This window comes from Fringilla coelebs (genome assembly GCF_963513975.1).
Source record: "Fringilla coelebs genome assembly, chromosome: 2".
Taxonomy (NCBI): domain Eukaryota; kingdom Metazoa; phylum Chordata; class Aves; order Passeriformes; family Fringillidae; genus Fringilla; species Fringilla coelebs.
In genome coordinates, this window is record NC_140029.1 from 64345907 (window position 1) to 64366970 (window position 21064).

Below are 21064 nucleotides of genomic sequence, written 5' to 3' on the forward strand. Positions count from 1 at the left end.
AAATGCAGAATGGAAAGAAACCTGTGCCAGAGGGACTGTCTAATATTTTTTAAGCCCAGGTAGAAAAAGAGATGTAAGTACACAGGGGCAGGCAGGGCTGTAAGTTGTCCTGTCATAACTGGTCCCAGGATAAATAAATGAGAGGGTCTAATGGGTTTGGCACTACAACCACCTGCAAGAGCAGCAATAAACTAAGGCTGGGAGAACTGCTTGATCACAGGGAGCTACTGGGGAATAGATGGCAGGGTGAGTGGTAGACAAAAGTTTTGGAGTCTAATGGCTTGCTCTGTGCCTCAGCATCTGTCTGAACAACTCACCAGATCAAAGAAAATTTTAAAAAGCCATTTCTGTCTCTGGTGGTTTTGGTTCTTATGTATTAAAAGGGGTTTTTTTCTGAAGCCAGTGCATGCATTGCAAAAACACTGTGACTGTTCACTGGATGTGTGTGTGTGTGTGTGTACAACACAGTAAATTAAACAGAGAGAGTGTTCATGCTGGTGTAGGTGCTGTGATCCTCATCACACCCACTGCCACTCCTAAATGTGTAATTTGATTGATAAAGAAGCAAGCAGGAGAGCAGGCAGAGGAAGTGCTGTCATCAGTGCAGATGGGTAAATGTGATGCACAAGTGCACTCACCTTGGCAGAACCCTAAATCTGCTCCTTTCATTGCTCTGGTTACAGGGGTTTCCAACAGGTTTCTTTTCTGACTCACTCATACACGATGCTGAAAATGACGGAAGAGCTGATGAGAACGGGGTGGGTGAAGAAGATGTTGAGGAAGCAGTCATACATGTCTGAATCAGAGACCAATAACCTGTGTGCTGGCAAGTTATGTTTTTGTTCACTTGTTGTAATGAAGATAGAACTTAGTTTTTGATATTCAATTTTTACTTTTTTGGCGGCTTTTGCATTTTTTTTACAGACAAGTCAGGCAATCAGGAGAACAAAGCAAGAATAGTGATGAAGAGAGAGCTGAAATGCAAAACATCCTTGTTTTGCTGGGCTCAGACCCCACTCAGGTCACTTCACCCGTGCCTTAGCTCAGCTTTATGTGAGATGCAATTAAGGCTTTCCTTGTGTAGTGGCTTGATGTTTTATTGCTGTAAAGCAACTTCATCTTAGTGCTTATCTAGGGCTTAAAGCTAATAACTGCACAGGGAGTTATTTAACATTAACAGCAATGACAGTGTTAACAAATCAGTGGTGTATTTTCCACAGAATTCAACACTTTTCAAAGGAGGAAAATAGTGAGGCTGCTTTGGGCTCAGCCTTGTTTTCTCCCCATCCCCTGCCCTCTCTGGCCTAAGATCCTGGAACCAAACTTTCCAAGCAAAGTTGCTTTTCTTGTTACTTTAAAAACATCTTAAGAGCATACCTATTTTTCTGCTTCTATTTGTCCAGTCTGCTTGTTGTTTAAGCAAGGGGACCTTTTCCTACAGCTTAGTGTGTTCAGAAGGGAGAACTTTCTGCCAAATCCCATTTCCTCCCTTCTACTTAAGCTTGAAAAGTTGTTGGTGTAACCATTAATAACTGGTCAATGGTTTCCTTGGGGAAAGGAGTCCTGATTTCTTTCAGTGCAGGGTGCCGTGTGAAACCTACCTTGGACTTGCAAGTTTTGGGGTGTTCCTGTCCCCATCTGCAGACTGTGGTGAGTGCTGGTCAGACCTTGGCATCTCTCTGAATGACTGAGGCTTTCCACTGTCTGAGATCCTCCAGCAAAGTGCCCTGGTGGCCTGAAAATCCAGGTGCCCCCTCCTTATAAAACCAAGCTTTATGTCCTAGTTTCTCTCAACCCTGCATTTGGGTCACAACAGCCCCTTGAAGTGTTACAGGCTGGGGGAAGAGTGCCTGAAAAGATGACCTGGGGGTGCTGGTCAACAGCAGCTGAGCCAGAGTGTGCCCAGGTGGCCAAGAAGGCCAGTGGCATCCTGGCCTGTGTCAGCCACAGTGTGTCCAGCAGGAGCAGGGCAGGGATTGTGCTCCTGTACTTGGTACTGGTGAGGGCACACCTCAAATCCCACATCCAGTTCTGGGCCAATCACTACAAGAAGGACATTGAGGTGCTGGAGTGTGTCCAGAGAAGAGTTAACACCTCACCTTACACACACTGACTTTCTCAGCCCACCTTTCCCACCAGTAGGTACCTGCACCAGCACAGGCAGGTGAGTACAGGTATCCTTCACCCAAACCACCCTTCCAGCAGCTTCTTATGAGCTGCAGTTTTAAATTTTCCCTTTGTAATGTGGCCTTGGCCAGAGTAGTGTTGGCCAGGTCCTCTTTACAGCCCAAATTTGCCTCCCCCATGAACATGAAGACAGCAGCACGCTACCCAAATAGCCTTGGGTAGCCTTGCCTACCTCTTGTTCATCCCTAAGATGATGATACACTTAAAAAGCTCCGTGGTCTGTAAAGAGAATGATCAAACAAAAGCTTCTCAGCAAGTTAGTTGTGGCACAAATATATTGGCAGATGTATGAGGTTTTTAAATCCTCCTCCCGTAGCGAGGATAAAATTCCCAACACAAATGGCAACTCTGCAGCAAGATTCTGACATAATTACTGTAATTATATTGTCTCTGCACTCTCTTATAAATCAGTGACAGTATGTATTTAATGAGCCCTTTCCCGTTCAGCAGGCTGCTCCCAGATTTGCAACTGCAATGCAGAGGTATCTCAAAATAAAATTAACCCTTGGAAGCCAGGCCCCTTTCTGCGAGGATGCTGGAGACTCTCTCAGAGACTGGCACTGCACACTGGCACTGTTCCTTGGCTGGAACACAGAGGCAGGCTTCAGAGCAAGGGCTGATTCACCTTGGTGAGTAAAATTGTGCCAGTGCTGCCGGAGTGAGCGGGCTGTGGTGGATGTGAGCGCTCTCAGAGCACTGCTGCATCCTGCTCGTGGCTTACACATGGCTCAGCCCACAGAGGGTGATGTTGCAGGAAGGCCAAGGGTTGCTGTGACTTCCCTAAGGTCTACTTAAAACAGAGCCTCACCAACCAAGCAGTCTTGCACCCTCAGCTCCCTGGGGAGTTTAAACTCGCGCCACAAGGTGCAGGTTTGTCCTGAGGCACCTTGCTTTGGCTTCCTGCAGCATGGCTTTTCTCCTTGAATCTCAGCTTGTCAAAGGAAAAATTTCAGTAGTCACAGCTGGGCAACTCAGGCTTTACTTAAGCATCAAATTATACAAAGTACCAATTCAGAGTTCAAGGCAAACACACGCTAGCCTAAAATCTCTTCCTGGGCTATAGAATATTGTCAGACCAAAATTTTGGGCATGAATTAAACTATCCCTTAACGTTTTCCCCCTTGCTGGTAACTGCATCTTCAGATGCTTTGCAGATTCAGGGGTTTCTGTGGCTTGGACTGGACCTGCAGTGACATCTCCTGGTCCCCCACGGGGTGAGGTGCTGGCTGCTGAGTTGCACAGCCCCCGACCCAAACCTCCCCCGGAGCACAGAACTGCTCAGCGCTGAGCAGCACAAACCTCCCTGGAGACACACCTCCACCTGGGGGAAAACAGCACACACCTCCCCCTGCCACATCCCTTCACCTTCGCCAGCAGCACCAGGGGAGCCTTCAGAAATCATCATTTTAAGCGTGAAGGTAAATCAATCATGAAAATCAGATCATTGCACGGAGAGCCGGTGGGCGGGCTGTACTTGCCTGCAAAGCCTTGGTGCTTTTAACTCGAGACGAGGAGAGGAGTTAATCTGTCTCCTCCTGTGCTTATGTCTGTCTGGGACTCACATGTGAGCAGGACGTTTTGTGCTCCACCACTTCTTTTGTTGTGACTCTCAAACAATTTCCCACTGAAAACCAACAGGCTTGCTGTTGGCATCTTAGTAGAGGAAATTAAATCCGACATTTCAGCGTTATCTGATTTCACATCCCTGCACACCATTGTATAATTTCACCACCTACTCATTCTTTTTCTTCACACATAAGTGCATTTAGAGAAAATATAATCGCTGAACAAATACTTATTCAGAGAAAGGTTGTAATCAGCTTGGATAGAAATCAGACAGCTTATTTGCTTGAAAAAAAGGGGAAAGGAGGAGGAAATGAAATGGAGTAATTTCTTTCCTGTGAACTTAGGGCACCAAAAAAATTGTATGGCAAACTATAGCAAGAGAAGAAAAACAGTGAAAAACTTAACAGACAACAGTATTCCTGAGCTATTGCACTAAAAATAACATGGAAGTCAAAGATCTGATTCATTCAATGTCTTCTGCGTTCATTAAAACAGAATTTAAAAGTTACAACAAAAGACCCACAATTTTTTCCCAAAGCAAAAGAACTGGATGTCTCCTGTAAATCATCAGATATATCAACACTTACCAGCAGCAACTGAGTCGTGCAGGGAGAACATGCACAGTGCAGACACCTAAGATCAAAACTGGGATTTGAAATGTTGCTCCATACAGTATTATCCATTAAAAGACTCAGTCCTAGGAAAGAGGACAAGTGTGGCACACTGCTGAGCACCTGGGGCACTGAGCTTAGGGAGTCCACGAGTCCATCCTCTCAGGCACCTTCCTCCAGCTCTTCTGCTGTAGGGCCAGCACAGGCAGCAGTCCCAGGCCAGGACCTCACTCTGCTGGGGGCTGCAGGCAGGTGGGGACGAGGACAGGCGGCAATTACATTGCATGCAGACATGCAAACGCTGAGCTCCACCTCATACACCCCCCCAGTGAGGCTGGATGTGCATCAGGAGCTCAAGTTTAACAAGAGAACATGATCACAAGCGTTAGGACTATCACCTTTATTTATTTTTCTTGACTATGTATAAATATTCTAACTTTGTCATAGACATTTTTGCCTTGGGGGTGTTGGTTGACAAGGAGTTTAACATGTCCCAGCAATGTGTGCTTGCAGCCCAGAAAGCCAGCAATATCCTGGGCTGCATCCAAAGCAGCGTGGCCAGCAGGGGAGAAGGGAATTCTGCCACTCTGCTCCACCCTGGAGTGCTGCACCCAGCTCTGGAGCCCCCAACATAAGGAGGACATGAACCTGCTGGAACAACTACAGAGGAGGGCATAAAGCTGATCAGAGGGCTGGAGAATCTCTGCCAAGGAGGCAGGCTGAGAGAGTTGGGGCTGTTCAGCCTGAAGACAAGAAGGCTCCAAGGAGAACTTAGAGCACCTTCCAGGGCCTAAAGAGGGCTATGAGAGAGCTGGAAAATGACTATTGACAAGGGCATGTAGTGATTAGACAAGGGGGAATGGCTTCAAACTGACAGAGGGAAGGTTAACATTAAACATTAGGAAGAAATTCTTTACCGTGAGGGTGGTGAGGCACTGGCACGGGCTGTCCAGAGAAGTTGTGGATGCCCCATCCCTGGCAATGCTCAAAGACAGGTTGGATGGAGCTCTGGCAGGACAGTTGGACTAGATGAATTTTAAGGACCATTTCAAGCCAAACCATTCTGTTATTCCATGATTTATGCAAGTTTCACAGCCATTTAAAGCCTAAGACATTATGCAAATATAATGAGCAAAACTTTTCCAGTTCATCTCAAATATGAAATAAGTCAGGTTCTTCTTGAGAGCAGGATAGTGTGGCCAGTCCTCTACTCCAATAATTTTTTGGTCCATATTACTCTCATAGAAATAAGAGAAAGCCCATCTGGGGAGATGGTCAGGAGCTGGTGTAGGGCAGCTGCCTGCCCCACAAGAGGATTCACCCCTGACTAACACATTATCACCAAATATGTGCCTGATTGCCACGTGCATCTGAAGAGCCCCCATCTGAAACCTCTTCCAGGGCTCCACAATCTTTTGTTACACAGTTCCTCCCTAGTGACTAATCTAAATATTCTTTGGTTAAATAAGCCTATTATTTTCTTGTTCTATTCACCATGAACATAAAAGACACTGAAAAGATGAAAGGAATAAATTGTTCTCTTTCTATCTTGAGACTTGTATTTCCTTATGGTATTCTGTAAGCAAAATTACTCAAACTCCATCAATCTGCTTCTATTTCTCATTCTCATATACTTATATTCTCACGTTTTCTAGATTTCTGTTAAATCTCATTGCTCTTCTCTGAACTGGTTTTTCCTAACAAGCATGACATATAAAACTAGACCTGCTATTTCAGCTGAGCAGAACAGAATGAGGTATTTTGTCATATGGGTGATACAGTCTTTATACCTCTCTATGTTTCTCTTCATTTTGCAGGATCACTGTGTTGTTAGAATGAGTCACAAAATGAATGCCAGACATCTACCTGACCTTTTTCAGCTACTTTGACCTTTAATTTCTCTCTGTTCTGTTTGCAAAGTTTCCTGGTTCTGTCCAATTCCCCAATCCTATTTCCACCCTTCAACATGTTTGCAACCTCACCTGTCTCAACATGAAACAACAGTCTCTTTTCCCCTCCTGTATATCCTGCCTGAAACAGATCACAAAGCAGTCACAAAACCTTGTGCATATGTACCCTGCAATCCAGCAATCTCTGTTTATGCTCTTTTTATTCTGAACCCCTCAATAATAATAAATAAAAAGGAAAAAGACACACAGTCATTTGTTTGTTTAAAAAATAACAAAAAACAAAGCATATTTTTACTGTAAGGACTGGTAAGAAAATACAGAACAGTAAAACTTCAGACCCTCTTTCCCACAGGGACGTGCACCTAAGGCATGTTTGAAAAGTGTTTGTGCTGTGAAAGTAATCTCTACTTACATAGAGTTTTAAAACTGATTTGTAATTATATTTAAGACAGTGCTGAGAAAATGGGAAGACCCATCCAATGCTTTAAGAACAATTCTTTTCCTCTCTGACTTGTTTTTCATTTTTACATTAGGAGAAGCAGGATTTGAACCCATGTTAGAAACAGCTCTATGTTTCAGTCAATGAAAAGAAGTCGTTATTTCATGTTGTTTAGCAAAGTATTTCCTCTTCTTTCAGTTTCTAAATTCAACTATAAAACTCTGCTTACATCAGAGTCCCACAGCTGGACAACACAGCTCTCTGGAACTGCATCCAGTGCACCAAAGCTGTTGATTCCTACTGTCCTGACTCTAAAAAGTGTTAAGGGGTGAATCTGACATCCACAGGGATGAAGTTACTGCAAGCTTTGGTAAAGATGTTAAAGCAAAAAAACCAGTTATCCAGTACTTTGATTTCTCATTGAAGTAAAGAAGGGAACTAAAACCAACGCAAAAAATAAATAAAAATTTAAATTACAAATTTTCTTAGTTCAGGTCCTGTCATTTATTCATATGATGGCAAATAGAAGCCCACTTGAAGGCCATTTTTCCACCTTTATAATTTAAACTTTTAGCTGCATTTTAAGCAACCACCAAGCTGGGGTTAAGTTATGCAGTAATGTCACTCTGTTCAGCTACATTGGAGTCACACCAGTGCTAGTTCTGCTCAGTCATACCAAGGTAAATAACACCTTTGCTCACACTGGCATAAATTCTTCACTCTGTCAGAGGAAAGAGACAGACAACTGCCCAACTCTAAGGAGCTCCCTGGGGTCCAGCAAGGAATCTTGGATAACTGGGACCAGGAACTGTTCTGCCTCTATGGATTTCAATTGGAATGGAAAGGTTCCTGGTGACTTAAAGGACTTTGTCCCAAACAGGAATATCTGTGAACATAATGATAACTCACAGATCTCTTGTGCAAGAAAAAGGGGCTCATGTGGAGCAAAAGAGAAAATCAAAGAGAGCAGTAGAAATGTGCATCAAAAGGATGCATACCTCAAAGCAGTGAAAATCTTTGAAAAAGACTTTTCAGAGAGCTGAAGTAGGTGAAATAACAAAGCATTTTTGGTCCCAGGAAATGCCATAAATACAAAGTGTTCCCACAGTGACACGACTAGTTAGGATTCTGTGTAAAAAATCAAATTCTGACCACAGAGTTCCTTATGCCATTGATAATTTCATTTAGACACAAATTAATATTTGGCAGCTCTGAAAATACTCTTGCTTCATGCGGTTTTGAAGTAATAAAGTTTGAAAGAGTGAAAAGTATGAAATTTGGTTCCTAGCAAAGAGTCACAGAGAAACTCTTTTAGACTCTGCAAATTACAATTTTACATTATTTCACTAAATGCTGTGTGCAAACAAGCCAGTTCATAATAGTGGCACAGATTATTTCCGTAACTAGAAATAACTGGTGACCTGAAAAAAAATCCACAATCCATACAACCCAACACAGAGCTGAGTTGCAATTGTCTTATGAGCTGAAGGAATACTTCACTTGCAACACTGAAGCTGTTGGTGAAATAAGTCCCTCCCCTGGCTGGGGAGGAGGAACATTTCCCCCTGTACTAAGAGTCCAGAGTTTCAGATGTACTGCTCCTCATCCGCTCCATTTATGAGCAATGACCACTTGCCCCCTTCCTCCTGGATGAAACCATTGCGCCTTGGCAGCCTGTCTGAAGCCAAGGAGGAGAGGGACACTTGGCTTGTCTGGTCCCAAGGAGATGGTTTGGAAGAGTCCCTCCTCCTATCGTCCATTCCAATGTGAACACTGATTTGAGAAGGAGTGAGCGGCTTCATGCGGCCTTGAGCTTGTGCTTCATAACTTTCTGTGTCTGGCTTCTTGTAACTAAGAAGAGAAAGAGAAAAGATATTAACAACAAGAGGTCAGTGTGTAGAAGCATCTGGCACTAGAACAAATCAGAAACTTCTGATAACCTAAATGTATTGAAAGTGTTTATATGGAAAAACTAACTTTATAGATTAATTATATATGTTTAAATTAAATTTCCTATCTAATAGCTCACAAACAATTAATTTAAAATGCGTGGTGTCAGGAGTGTAAGGGTCTCAAAAATTAGTTACAGAATAATAATTTTTATTACTACTTGAATTTTGAGCTTGCCAATTCTCTCAAGCCAAGACAAGCACAGAAGGATAAGGGAGGATGATAGGGAAATGCAGAATGCTCCTCAAGATGTTTCTGGTCTGAGTTTTCAGTCATTCAAGACCACAATCCACTGATTGAGCACTCTTCTGTTTCATTTAGGGACATGGTTTAGTGGTGGACTTGGTGGTGTCAGGTTAAAGGTTGGACTTAGTTATCTTAAAGGTCTTTTCCAACCCAGATGATTCTATGGTTCCATGCACTTCAGCTACAGTACTCATCACACGGCTTTAAAACATTTCAATAATAAAGCAGAGGGACTCTCAAAGTGAGGTTCTTTAATAAAAATTATGAGTTTGCTGAATTATTAGAAGGTTGATACCTCAATTGCAGGTAAACGGACTCAATGACACAAAAATCACTTTCTGATTCAATGCATACCAAGTCAAATCCCAGAAATGGCAAGTATGCGTGGTCTTCTTCACATATATATTCACCACTGTGTTCTTTGGAACCTGAAGTTCTATTCACCTTATCTGCAGCCTCAAGAAAGATATTGTCCTAAAATGTATACTGCAACACAGTTTCCATAAGTCTGAAGCCAAATATTTTTTTGGCTTTAAAATATTTATCTACCTCAAATAGTGTGTGACACTTAATGCAATCGGGACAAGGTTAAAAGAAATGGAGAATTAAGGAATCCCATTATAGAAATTTCTTATCCTTTGGATAATTATACACTGAAACCTTTTAGGATGAAAATCCTGTAATGGTAGGGCTGACTCTGCAAACAGACATGTATGTATGCCATTTGTATTTATATTGTGGTCTCATTGAGCATTTGCAGGATTAGAAACATGATGTAGTAACAGATTTCCCATATTTGAAAAATTAGTTTTTACTATACTGTAATGTACAGAAGACTCCAGCCACAGTAAAAATATGTGAAGGGTTGGACCAATTTCAGACACCATAAAAAGTCTTATTCTTAAAAGGTGTTTGCTTTCTGTGCTGTTAAGAACAGGTCCACTGAAACTGCCAAAAAGGGTACCCAAAAAATTGTACAGAGCTTGAAAAATCTTGTAGATCAGAAATTGGTTTGCTTCCAAAAGAATAAAGAGAGATGCCTTATCTGCAGCAAGGTGCAAAAGAATAAATACACTGCTTCCCTGCTTCTCTCTGGCTAACTTAAATAGACAAAAATAAAAACCCAACAGGTACAAATATTTTTTTCAAAAATCTATTGTTACATTATGGAGAATTATCTTTCAAACTAGTTGTTCACTTGATAGTCACAGCAAAACCTCCTGACCATTACTTTAGTTGGTAAGGAACTAGATCTCCGCCGCATGGGCCCAGGTGATATCCAGTCACACTTTTGGCTGCTACTTAAGGCCATACTGCATACTGCCTTAATCCAGGTAAGTTCATAATAGTGACACCTGTCTCTTTTGGAGCCAAGAATCAGACAGAGCAACCCCAAACTAATGGACTTTCAGGTAGTTTTAGATGTAGAAAGCCCAAAGGGACATCTCACTTGAGTCCCAGCCTGAGTACTGCCACAGTTCCCCAGCTGATAAACACAAGACAACTTGCCATTTCAGCTGCAGTGAAGACAGCAGGACAGACACAGAAGAAGCTGCCATTGCAGCTGACCCCATCCAAGGCTGAAGCACGAGGCCAACAGGCATGAACACACCTAGCAAAAAAAAAAACCCATGGACATGAGCCAGAGCTGCTCATCCCAGCATAGGCATTTCCACCCCTGCATAGCAGAGAACAGATCAGCAGTTCTACAACGCAACCTGCTGAGACCTCCAGAAACACTGCTAGATCAATATGTGTATTTACTCACTCATTACTAAACACATCCCTTCCATTGCAAGGGATGACCTTTGCACCCATACAGGTACAAGACTGCAGCCACAGGGCAAGACTATTCATCCCTTCCAGGTATTCTGCACACATGGAACACAGCAAAGGCAACAGAAAGGCATGGCAGTAGTACAGGAAAAGGAGGGAGAAGTTACTCATAAACAAAACAAGGAATACCTGAAGTAAGTTTTAAGTGGGAATTTAGAGCATGAGAAAATATCTGACAGAGGCATAAAGAATACAAGCAGTAGGAGAGAAAATGTGTGATTCAGGGCAAATAAAAGAGGGAGCACCCAAAAGAAGGATGGCACATCTGATTAGAGCTGAGTTTGAATATACAGGAACTAATCCCCAAGTACTGCTATATGAAGTAAGAGCATAGTTTTCATTTCATCTTGAAGTATTTATTCCTAAGAGGCAAGCAAAAGAAAAAAAAAAAAAAGAATGTATTGATTTCACCCTCCTCCTACAAAGTTTTAAATAATCTAGGAACCTGTTTTTTGGTCCTTGAGCAGGTAATCAATTCTATAAGAGGCACCAAAGAGATCAACTGTGCTGCTGTCTTTGACAAGCTGAGCTCTTGCAGTCACATACCTGCTGCTATGGGTATTCCAAGCAGATTATAAATTAAGGCAAGAATCAGATTTATTCGTATTCTTCGAACTGTTCTCTTGGATAAGTGAATACTGGCAACTACATCCAGCAAATCATTCTGCAAGACAGAAGAGCACTGAAAGTTTTCCACATGCAGTCTTCAGAAAACTAAACCAAAATAAGGAGTGTGAGTGATAAAGGAGGGCAGGCCAAAACTGTAGTGCTCACCCGGATAAGAACAACATCTGCAGCTTCAATGGCAACATCGGTGCCTGTTCCAATTGCAATTCCAACATCGGCCTTGGCTAGTGCAGGGGAATCGTTGACTCCATCACCAACCATTGCAACCTTCTTCTTTCCATTTTGGAGATCCTGGACCTTTGCAACCTTGTGAGAAGGAAGAACCTCCGCAAAGACTTTTTTGATCCCAACCTACGTACAAAGAAAGACACCCCATGTTGGTGACATGCTTCCTGCTGGAAGGAAGAGCCACTTGCTGTTCTAGGTGAAGGGCAAGCAGGAATATCAACCAAACTGATTCTGGTGAAGTCAACATTTGCAAGCTACATAGAAAACTGAAGAGCAACACACCTTTGGCATAAGAACAGGATTGATATCAGCACCCTCCTACTGCAGAGCTGCTGGCAAACCATACTCTGCCCCTCACGGCTTCTGGAGCTCCACTGTCCCAGCAATAAAGATTTGTCTTTGAAATACCTTCAGGAGTGGTGACTCCACCATTTCCCTTGGTCCTGCTGACCACTCTAGTGCTGGCACAGGCCAGGGTGCCATTGGCCTTCTTGTCCTCCTGGGCACGGCTGGCTCATGTTCAGCGGCTGTCAAGCAGCACCCCCAGGTCCTTTTCAGCCACTCTGCCCCCAGTCTGTTGTGACTCAAGTGTGACTCAAGTGTGCCCAGGCTGTGGTGACTCAAGTGCAGGACTTGATACTTCACCTTTTTGAGCCTCACACAACTGGCCTCAACCCATCAATCCAGGCTGTCCAGATCCCTCTGCAGAGCCTTCAAGCAGATAATGCAACACACAAACCATGTATGATCAAGCAGTTACAACAGGGGAAACAGAGAGAACAAGTATGTGCAGGGAGATTATAAAAATAAAGCAGATGGCTGGCTAAATGCTTCTACCCATCCACATGATAACTTATGAGGAGTTGCTAGCAATGGTTCTAGTGTTGTAGTTGAAAAACAGATGACTGTATTAGACAGTGCTGGGATAATGCCCTTTGTTTGGCTGCCTCACCAGGCAGAAGCAGCTTTTCACCACAGAAGATAGGAGCTCTCTTTTAACCTTTTAAAAAATAACATTTTATAACGTTTTTAAAACGGCTTACAATTTCTTTCCATTGGAAAGTACCTTCCAAAATTTCAATGAAAATGTAGGTTGACAGAAACTAAGCTTGTTTAAAAAATTCATCTGTGTTCCTGGAACCATAAATTCAAGCCTGTTTCTGAAAGACTTTTTTCCCTTGACAAAGAAAATTGGGTGGGAAGGCACATTATCATAACTGAACACAAAAGTGAAAGTGTGAAAACCAATTGGAGGAGGATAAAAGCATCACATGGAGGAACAAAACAGACCTCAGAGCACAGAAGAGCGTGCATACCACAGTGCTGGCTGAGTCAGCTGTGTGGTGGGACACCTGAGGAAAGCAAAGTGGCACATGGTAAGATTAGAAGTAGACCAACACAAAGGGGAAAAGGGAAAGGAAGATCAAGAGGGTGGAAACATAGCAAGGTAGAGTGAGAATCTGACTTTTCATTTATAGTTTGCCATGGGGAAAAATATAAACCCAACCTCCTTTAGATTGCTATACTTCTTAGCAATAATTCATGTTGTTATGTTACCCTTTAAGATAGCAACAAATCCACACTGTGGATTGCCTAACTATGACCAGGACTGGATCTTCAAGGAACTTTCCTTCACCACTAAAGAAACAGGTCTGCCTTTCAGTGAAGGGAAACAGGAGGCTTCAGTTCAGACACCAATTACTGCAAGAAACTCCATTACTCTGGAGAAGTATTGACTGAATATCTACAGTGGGATCTTAACACAGCCACTGGCCTCTACTATGCCATAGGACTTGACCTGATTTTCAGTCCAGTTCAAGAGAAATTTGTCTTCATTTAATATATCCAGGGAAACTGCATTTTCAGGGAAACTGAAGCTCCTGCTTCAAATTCACCAGGGCAAACAGGAGCTGTAGAACCTCATCACGTAGCTTTTTGAACCACAGAGAAGCAGATACCTGAGTAGCAATGGCTTTTGCAGTTTTCCTGTTGTCCCCTGTTATGAGCACCACGTCTATTCCCATGCTCTGCAGCGTGTGCACAGCAAGGGCTGCCTCCTGCTTGACAGTGTCTGCTATGGCGATCATTCCACACAACACACCTGCACCAATGGAAACACCCTCCGTCAGAGAGAGCTGTGGGAGGCAAAGAGGAACCAAGAGAACAGAGCTCCCCCTCCATCCCACTGGGGCAGCCTGTGAAATAACACATTCTGAGCAATATTGACACTCGTGTCTGCAGCTTTTTCACTTATGGTCTCTTCTTGTCTTTTGCCTGTTTCAGATATTTAGGGATCAGGAAGACAAGAGGAGAGTAGCTTTTAAACAAGCCTGACTTCTATGTTTTATGGTATGGACAAATATGATAGTGGGTCAGAGAAAGTGACCCACTGGTATTTGTGCCCAGGTCAGATGTTAAAGCCACCCCTCCAAGAGGAAGCATATAGAGTCTGGTTTTATGTCCTCTAGTCTTTCAGGGTTGGATCTCTACTAGAATTAATCACTTTAATTGAGAAGTCTTGCATCTGCCTTCCAGTACATTGGCTCAAAGGTGCATCCATACTTCCTTCACAAGCAAATGCCTTTCAAAATTGCTCTCTAGGGGCACCAAGAATATTTGTTCAGTAAATGAATCATTGGCCTCATTTCAAGATCACAGGTGCGCTGGCAATCTGTCACCACTGTAATAATTTCTCATATCAAGGTATTGTCTGGGATCTCTTTCTGCATGATAAAGAACAGAACCCCTGTTCTGGCAAAACTCTTTTAGTCTAAGCTATTATACTTGACTGATCTAAGGACTCACCATGTTTATTCATGTATGTTTATTTATGCATGCTTTGAAACCAGTGATGTGATGGATTGGTCCATGATCCTTAACCGACCTAAATTAAGGATTGGACATGGCACCATATTGTCACTGCTTGTTTGAACAATGATCCTAGACAACAGGGGGTTCAGAAATTAATTCTTAAATTAAAACCTACACAACAAAACCTTATAAACACTGTTGTGTAGTAAAAGCTTCTTTTAAGAAGACCTTGATACTTCACAGTTCACAAGCAGCTCTGCACTCAAAGATTAGTAGTTTCTTGACACTAAGCCAGTGAGCAACTGCTTCAGATTGTTTTCATCTGCTCCACAGTAGGATTGACTCATATTTGTTAAGTCACTCAAAGGTATAGTTACCATCTATAGCCACTAGTATGGCAGTCTGTCCTTTCATTTCATGGTTTGTCATTGCGTCATTTACATCATTTGCAATATTCAAGCCATTGCGTCGCATCCACTCACGATTTCCAATCAACACCGAGTATTTCTGAGAAGCTGATGGACCTTTGTGCACAGACAAAAAGAAAAATTAGCATCTCAAAAGCAGTGTACACGAGCAGAGATGTTTGAGGAAGACAAGTCAGGCAGAGGCACTGCCTGAAGACAGCCTGATAAAAGTTTTCTCTTTCAAGATTCAATCTGTGCCTCTTTACACACAAAACTGCATCATGGACTCAATGGTAGCATTTGCTTGTGCTTGCCTTTGTCAGCTGGCATTGTTTCTCTGAATAAGCACAGTACACACATTTAGTTAATGCCATCCTGCTTTGTTCTCACAACTAATGACTTTCAAATATAAAAGCTATTTCTGACAAGAAAAAAAGTAGTGTAGTTCTAACAAACAATGCAACTCATTATGAATCCAATCCAACTTCACAAGAACCATATAAGCAGGTGAGAAAATATTACATTAGCACCATTCACAAATGGCACAGTTCTGATGATTGAAGTTCTCATTCTATTTAATTCTTCTAATAGCTTTCTCAAAAAGGTCAAGAGCATCACAGCCTTCTGAAGAGAACTGATGAGCTCCTTAAAGAAGGCTTTAAATAGCTTTTCTTTCCCTCTGACACTACAAAATAGCAAAGTGGCATCCAGAGAGTCTGAAACAAACCTGAATTTCATTGGCCCAATCAAAACTATCAGGCACTAAAATAAATTTTCAGACATAGCACATTTTGTTTTGTATCTGCTGAATAGGTTTGAGTTTGGTTTTTTTTAAGTGCCTTGAGAGGTATATGAACAGGAAACAAAAGGTCCAAGTTAATATGGAACTATAGGGTAGGATGTAAAAAGTTGTAGTCAGATAATATATGTTAAAAGTAACTGTTTTAAATGGGAAGATAATGCAAACTTTGCTGTCTGCTGGACCATTCTTCTGTCCAAAAGGAATATTGCTGGGTATGCCTTATTGTCCAGGTATTGTATGGAATTTTCCACTGTGCCTAATTCTCAATTAAGTTTCTGAATTGCAGAGAAAGATCAAGAGTTGTGGAGAGAGCTTCAATTTTCATTGAAGCACATTTTTGTCCCTCCTGTCTTTTGCCTTCCTCTGCCCCATATCCACCTTTCTCTTGTCCATAGCCCGGTAGGTGGTTGGTGCTGTTGTTTCATTCTCCCTCACACTGCGGCTGGCACAGGGGCAGCACAGGGCAGATAATCACTTACCTTGTGATTCCAAGAGCGTGATAACTCCATTATCTCCCAGAGGAGCACTGCTGTCCCCACTCCTGTTAGCATCCAGCTTATTGGGACCTTCCTCAGCTGTGCCAAGGATGGCCTCAACTCCTCCGACCTTGCAGCTGATACCACAGCCTGGGACTGCCTGGAAGTCGGTGCAGTATCCCAGGCTCTCAGTGCCAAGCTCCTGAAGATGTAACCAGAGGCCATCATCAATCTGTGCTGCCCACGTGGGGTACAAATATTAGATAACTCTTGCCAAAAAGAGGCCTCATCCCTCCCTTTGGCAATGACTGACCAACTGAAAACTAGCCTGGAGTATCAGTAGCACAGAACTAAAAATAAGGATGCTCTGGGTGTGCTGTGGCTTAGACTTCTAAGAAAGGGGCAGCCATACAGATCACAGCCAGGTCTCAGCCCTAGCAACAGCAAACCACAAGGAACAGCTTATTCTGCTAGTTCAAGGATGAAAAAATTAGATTGGTGGTTCATGACTTCAGCCAAGACCAGGAACAAAAAGAAATATTTCAACATTAAGCCACTCGGCTTACAAATGATGCAACTTCTAATTAACCTCACAGACAATTGCCTGTGGTGGATCAGACCTTTTTGTATATATGTAAGAGTACAGTGAAAAACTGTATTTAATTCCTAGAGGGATCTGTCCTGATGTTAGGGAAACTGGGTTTTTCTGTTGAGTTAGGGAGAGAAGCCAGTGAGTACTTTCAAGATGAGATAAAGGGATTATCAGGACCCTACAAGTTACAAAAAAACTGAGAAAATATTAAGTTGTAAATAAATTATTCTGGCTTGTCTCTGAAAGTTGGAACTCTATGTACCTTTCAGTGATCTAAAAACACAGGGATGACAAGGCAGAAGGTAAGAACATCAGCCAACACTATAGCATTACAATTCATAAAAACCTTGACCCAGTAATAACTTCTGCATGGGATGACTACAGAATTGCCAGGGTACTAAAACAAATTTTAAATTAAAAATGATAAGAAAGGCAATTGGTTTGCTGCTTATATTCTCTTTTTCCTTCTAAATTTATGTTTTTACTTCTAAATTTTATCACTGAAAGATCTAACAAATTTGATATATTTTAAAAACTATTTTTCCCTAAATCAATTAATGATTTTTCTTAGAAGACATTATTGTTTATTTACATTGGCTTCCTATTTTCACTGTGACTTGTGTTTTACTTCTCCCTGAAGCTTGAGGAATGACACATATATAAATGACCTCTGTGGATATGTAAAATTTGCAAAGACTATTGATCAATTCATTTGTGAAACTCACAAATATTACAGTTTAATTTCCAAGTTTTAAAGCCTTTTGCCTAATTTATTCAGATGAGCAAGTGACTAACAGAAGTGACTATAGTCAAATAATATGAAATGTCATCACACACATTTGCTTCATGGAGTTATTTTAAGTATAAGTATTCCTCCTGCATATATTCCTTATTTTCTCATCAGTTTAAGATAAACTTAGCAAAATCTTCCTTCAGAACCTCACATTGTTACCAGAAAAGCCCAGCTTAGATAAATACACTGTCTGGTAATGTCCAGAGCAAGATGCACAACCATGCAATCTCCCATCTTTCCAGTCTGTTACTGTTTAGGCAGGCCCTTTCCTCTGGAACCTGATCATTTTATACAACATTGCTGCATTTTCACTGATGCCTTCAGGCCCTGGATGAAATAGGAAGGCTAAGTACCTCTTTGCAGTATTTAGTGACAGCCATTCCTAAAGGATGCTCGCTGCTGGCTTCTGCTGTACCAACAACAGCCAGTACCCTCTTCAGGGGAAGCACAGTTGTGTCCCCCATCAAAAGCACCCTCATGACTTTAGGAACTCCATAGGTGATGGTCCCAGTTTTATCAAACATCACAGTCTTGATCTGCAAGAAAGAAACACAGTTACTGCCTAAGCCCTGCAAGTGCAGTGATGCTGGTTTGTTTATGGCACATAAATACAGTCAAGACTTTAATAAACAGTTGACTATATCCACACAAAGACAGAATAAATCTACAGAAGCAGAGACTCCTCTAGGTACCTTGAATTACGCGTACAGCAGGTCTCCTTAGGCTTTCTGACTTATTCCTCATAAAGCTACAAGATCATCCTGTGTCCATATCAGGATCCCAGACACCAGTGTAATTATAGGACTGAGATGCATACACAAAGGACAGAACATGCATTCACATGCAGGAGTCATGTAACGGCACCTTAATCACTTTTACCACAAGGTATGTGATGCAAAGAGGGCTTTTTTGAATGCAGTTCTAAACAATCAACAATAACACTGAGGAAAGAGGGCTCAGGAAGTGGTTTGGTCATAGAGAGGATGTAAAGGGTGCAAAAAGTTCAAGAAACAATAACCGAAGCAAAACTGATGTCATACTATTCACCAAATTCAGCCATCACATATCAGCCAATGGGTCTTGAGGAATCAGAAATGAACCAAAAAACACAGCCCCACATATACTGGCACTCAAAGATAAAGTAAATTCTAATCCTGAAAATAAACACAGCAGAGAGAAGCACAAACCCCACAAACTTAGCAAAGTAGGCACTTATTCCATATCCAGCTATTCCAACACACCAACCTTGCCGAATCACACAGGTCACCTAATTTTCAAAGCCCTGATGATAGTCTTGCTTGGATCCAAAAGGTAAAACTTCCAGCATTAATTAGCAGTCTTTTTTATATTTTCCCAGAGCCTTGGAAACACTTCTGATCAAGTAAGAACAAGAATTATCATTCTGATTAACTTGCTGTTACCATCCTCCTCCCTTAAAATGTTCTGCATATGTCTAATACAGCCTAATACAGCATGGTTTTGATTAATTTTCTTTTCAGTAGCTGTGGACACATCAAAACTCTTTCTCCTTCAACCTCTTCCTCCTCTTTGCATAATTTTTGTGTCTTTGAAGGTTTTTTCTGCCTCCCTTCTGTCTTTCTTGTCTATACACCAAAACAACTTCAAATAATTTTTTTCCTTGAATTTTACATTTTAAACTACTGATCATGAACAATATGCATTTCACAACAGATCTCAGAGGAAAGAAAAAAACTCAGTGGATTACTGGCTCCTTTGCAGAAGAGGATTAGCATGAAGAGGATTGCCATGAAGAGGATTAGCAATCTCACAGTCATGAGATTGTAAGGTATGTTGGCTCTCAACACTTTACTGTGACTGCTTTGAAGAAGGTTCAATTTATCTTCTTAATGAGTGGCAATCAATTAAATGGAAAAAAAAAAAAAAGGAACAACTTTCCACTGTCTTTCTTTGGACATGCAGGATTTCCTGGGGAATTATAGTTCATATGGCAATATCTGGGTAAGATACAAAAGTACAGAATGAACTATTAACCTGATGTGCCATTTCCAGGGGTTTTCCACCTTTGATGAGAATTCCATTCTGCGCAGCCACTCCTGTGCCCACCATGACAGCTGTGGGGGTAGCCAGGCCTAAAGAGCAAGGGCATGCAATGCTCAGCACAGTGATTGAGGTTTGAAATGCAAACCTCAGTATTATTTCAGCTTTTGAAATGTTTTTGCTCTGATTCTGCAAGAAGAGGTAAGAGAAGGGGGAAAAAAATTAAGAAAGATATGTAAGATTGCTGACAGCAGATAACATAGGTGTCCAATCAATCACAGTCATTTCAGAAAACACATTTATCCAGAAAACTTCAGTACATTAAATCAATCTATTATTGTTATTGTAATTCTAAAGAGAGGTCAATGTTATGAATTGTTTATGGCAGTATTTTCTGGATTTCTTGCTGCTCAAGCATACAAATGTTTGTTTCTGCTCTGAGTCTCCCAGATGTCAACATAACTTGTGGGAATTTCCTTTAAAGCTTAGCAAAGGAGAACACTATTTCCAGACACACAGATCCCCCCCCCAGTTGCTGAGCATAGCAAATACAAATCCTAAAGATAACAGAAGCTCAGCTTCTTTCTCAAGCCAAAACCACTATCTGCCATCAGAAACAGGAATGCCTACAAAAATTTCAGACATAACAGGAATGGCCCAGCTCCTTGCAATGCAGGTATAGATCATGTTCAGTCCAGAAATGCTGTCAATAATTTCCATTTGTAAGAATCCCGTGCAGAACTAAGGGGTAAATGGAAAAATATATTTATACCTACAGAGAGATTTTAAATAGCATAATTATCTGCTCTGTGTAGAAAATACCATATTTTACAGAAGTATTTACAGAATATTCTGGGTTGGAAGAGACTCACAAGGACCATCAAGTCCAAATCTTAAAGTAAAAGGCTCATACAAGGATTGAACCCACAACCTTGGTGTTATTATTATTAACCAACTGAGCTCCTCTCAGGGTGATTATAACATCAAACCCTATATAGAAAAAGCATGTTAATTACATTGGAAGATATTCCAACACAAAAATCCAGTTATAATAATAAAACTACTTACAGGAAAATATTTTTTAATAACATCAAAGTTTACAAAACCAATTGTGATCCACGCTAGCAATGTCACAGTTGAAATGATGATGATAAATGGAACAAAGTATCCACTAAATTTATCTGCCAGTTGCTGGATGGGTGCCTACAAAAAATAAACCCAGTTATTTGCATGTTTGTGGTTGAAACACATAAATATGCAGAGTTCATGAAAATACACAATAGTTCTGGAAAAACACACTTTGCTGAAGTGCAAAGTATCAAAACATAGAATCTTTTTATTATTCAATCAAAATCTGTGAACAAGGTTTTATTCTCCATTATTTTTACCTTTGACATTTGAGCTTCTTCCACCAATTTCACAATCTGTGCCAGAGTGGTATCACTACCAACATGAGTTGCATTAACAAGAAGTGACCCGTATGCATTTATAGAACCAGCAATCACTGTGCTCCCAGGTTTTTTAATGACTGGCATAGGTTCCCCTGGAAAGAAAAGGTAAGAAT

General features: G+C 41.4%; 1 protein-coding gene across 1 annotated transcript in view; it reads right to left on the reverse strand.

The window, feature by feature from the left end:
- Positions 1-8299: 8299 nt before the first annotated feature.
- The window catches only part of ATP7B (ATPase copper transporting beta), a gene marked incomplete at both ends in the record, with an annotated part of 29400 nt that continues 16635 nt past the window's right edge, over positions 8300-21064 (reverse strand). The window contains 11 exons of the mRNA XM_084226413.1: positions 8300-8564; positions 10407-10521; positions 11292-11409; positions 11520-11723; positions 13559-13701; positions 14789-14935; positions 16100-16298; positions 17835-18017; positions 19495-19689; positions 20569-20703; positions 20889-21043. Of these exons, the coding sequence (XP_084082539.1) occupies positions 8300-8564; positions 10407-10521; positions 11292-11409; positions 11520-11723; positions 13559-13701; positions 14789-14935; positions 16100-16298; positions 17835-18017; positions 19495-19689; positions 20569-20703; positions 20889-21043 (1859 nt within the window). The remainder of the gene's footprint in view (positions 8565-10406; positions 10522-11291; positions 11410-11519; positions 11724-13558; positions 13702-14788; positions 14936-16099; positions 16299-17834; positions 18018-19494; positions 19690-20568; positions 20704-20888; positions 21044-21064) is intronic.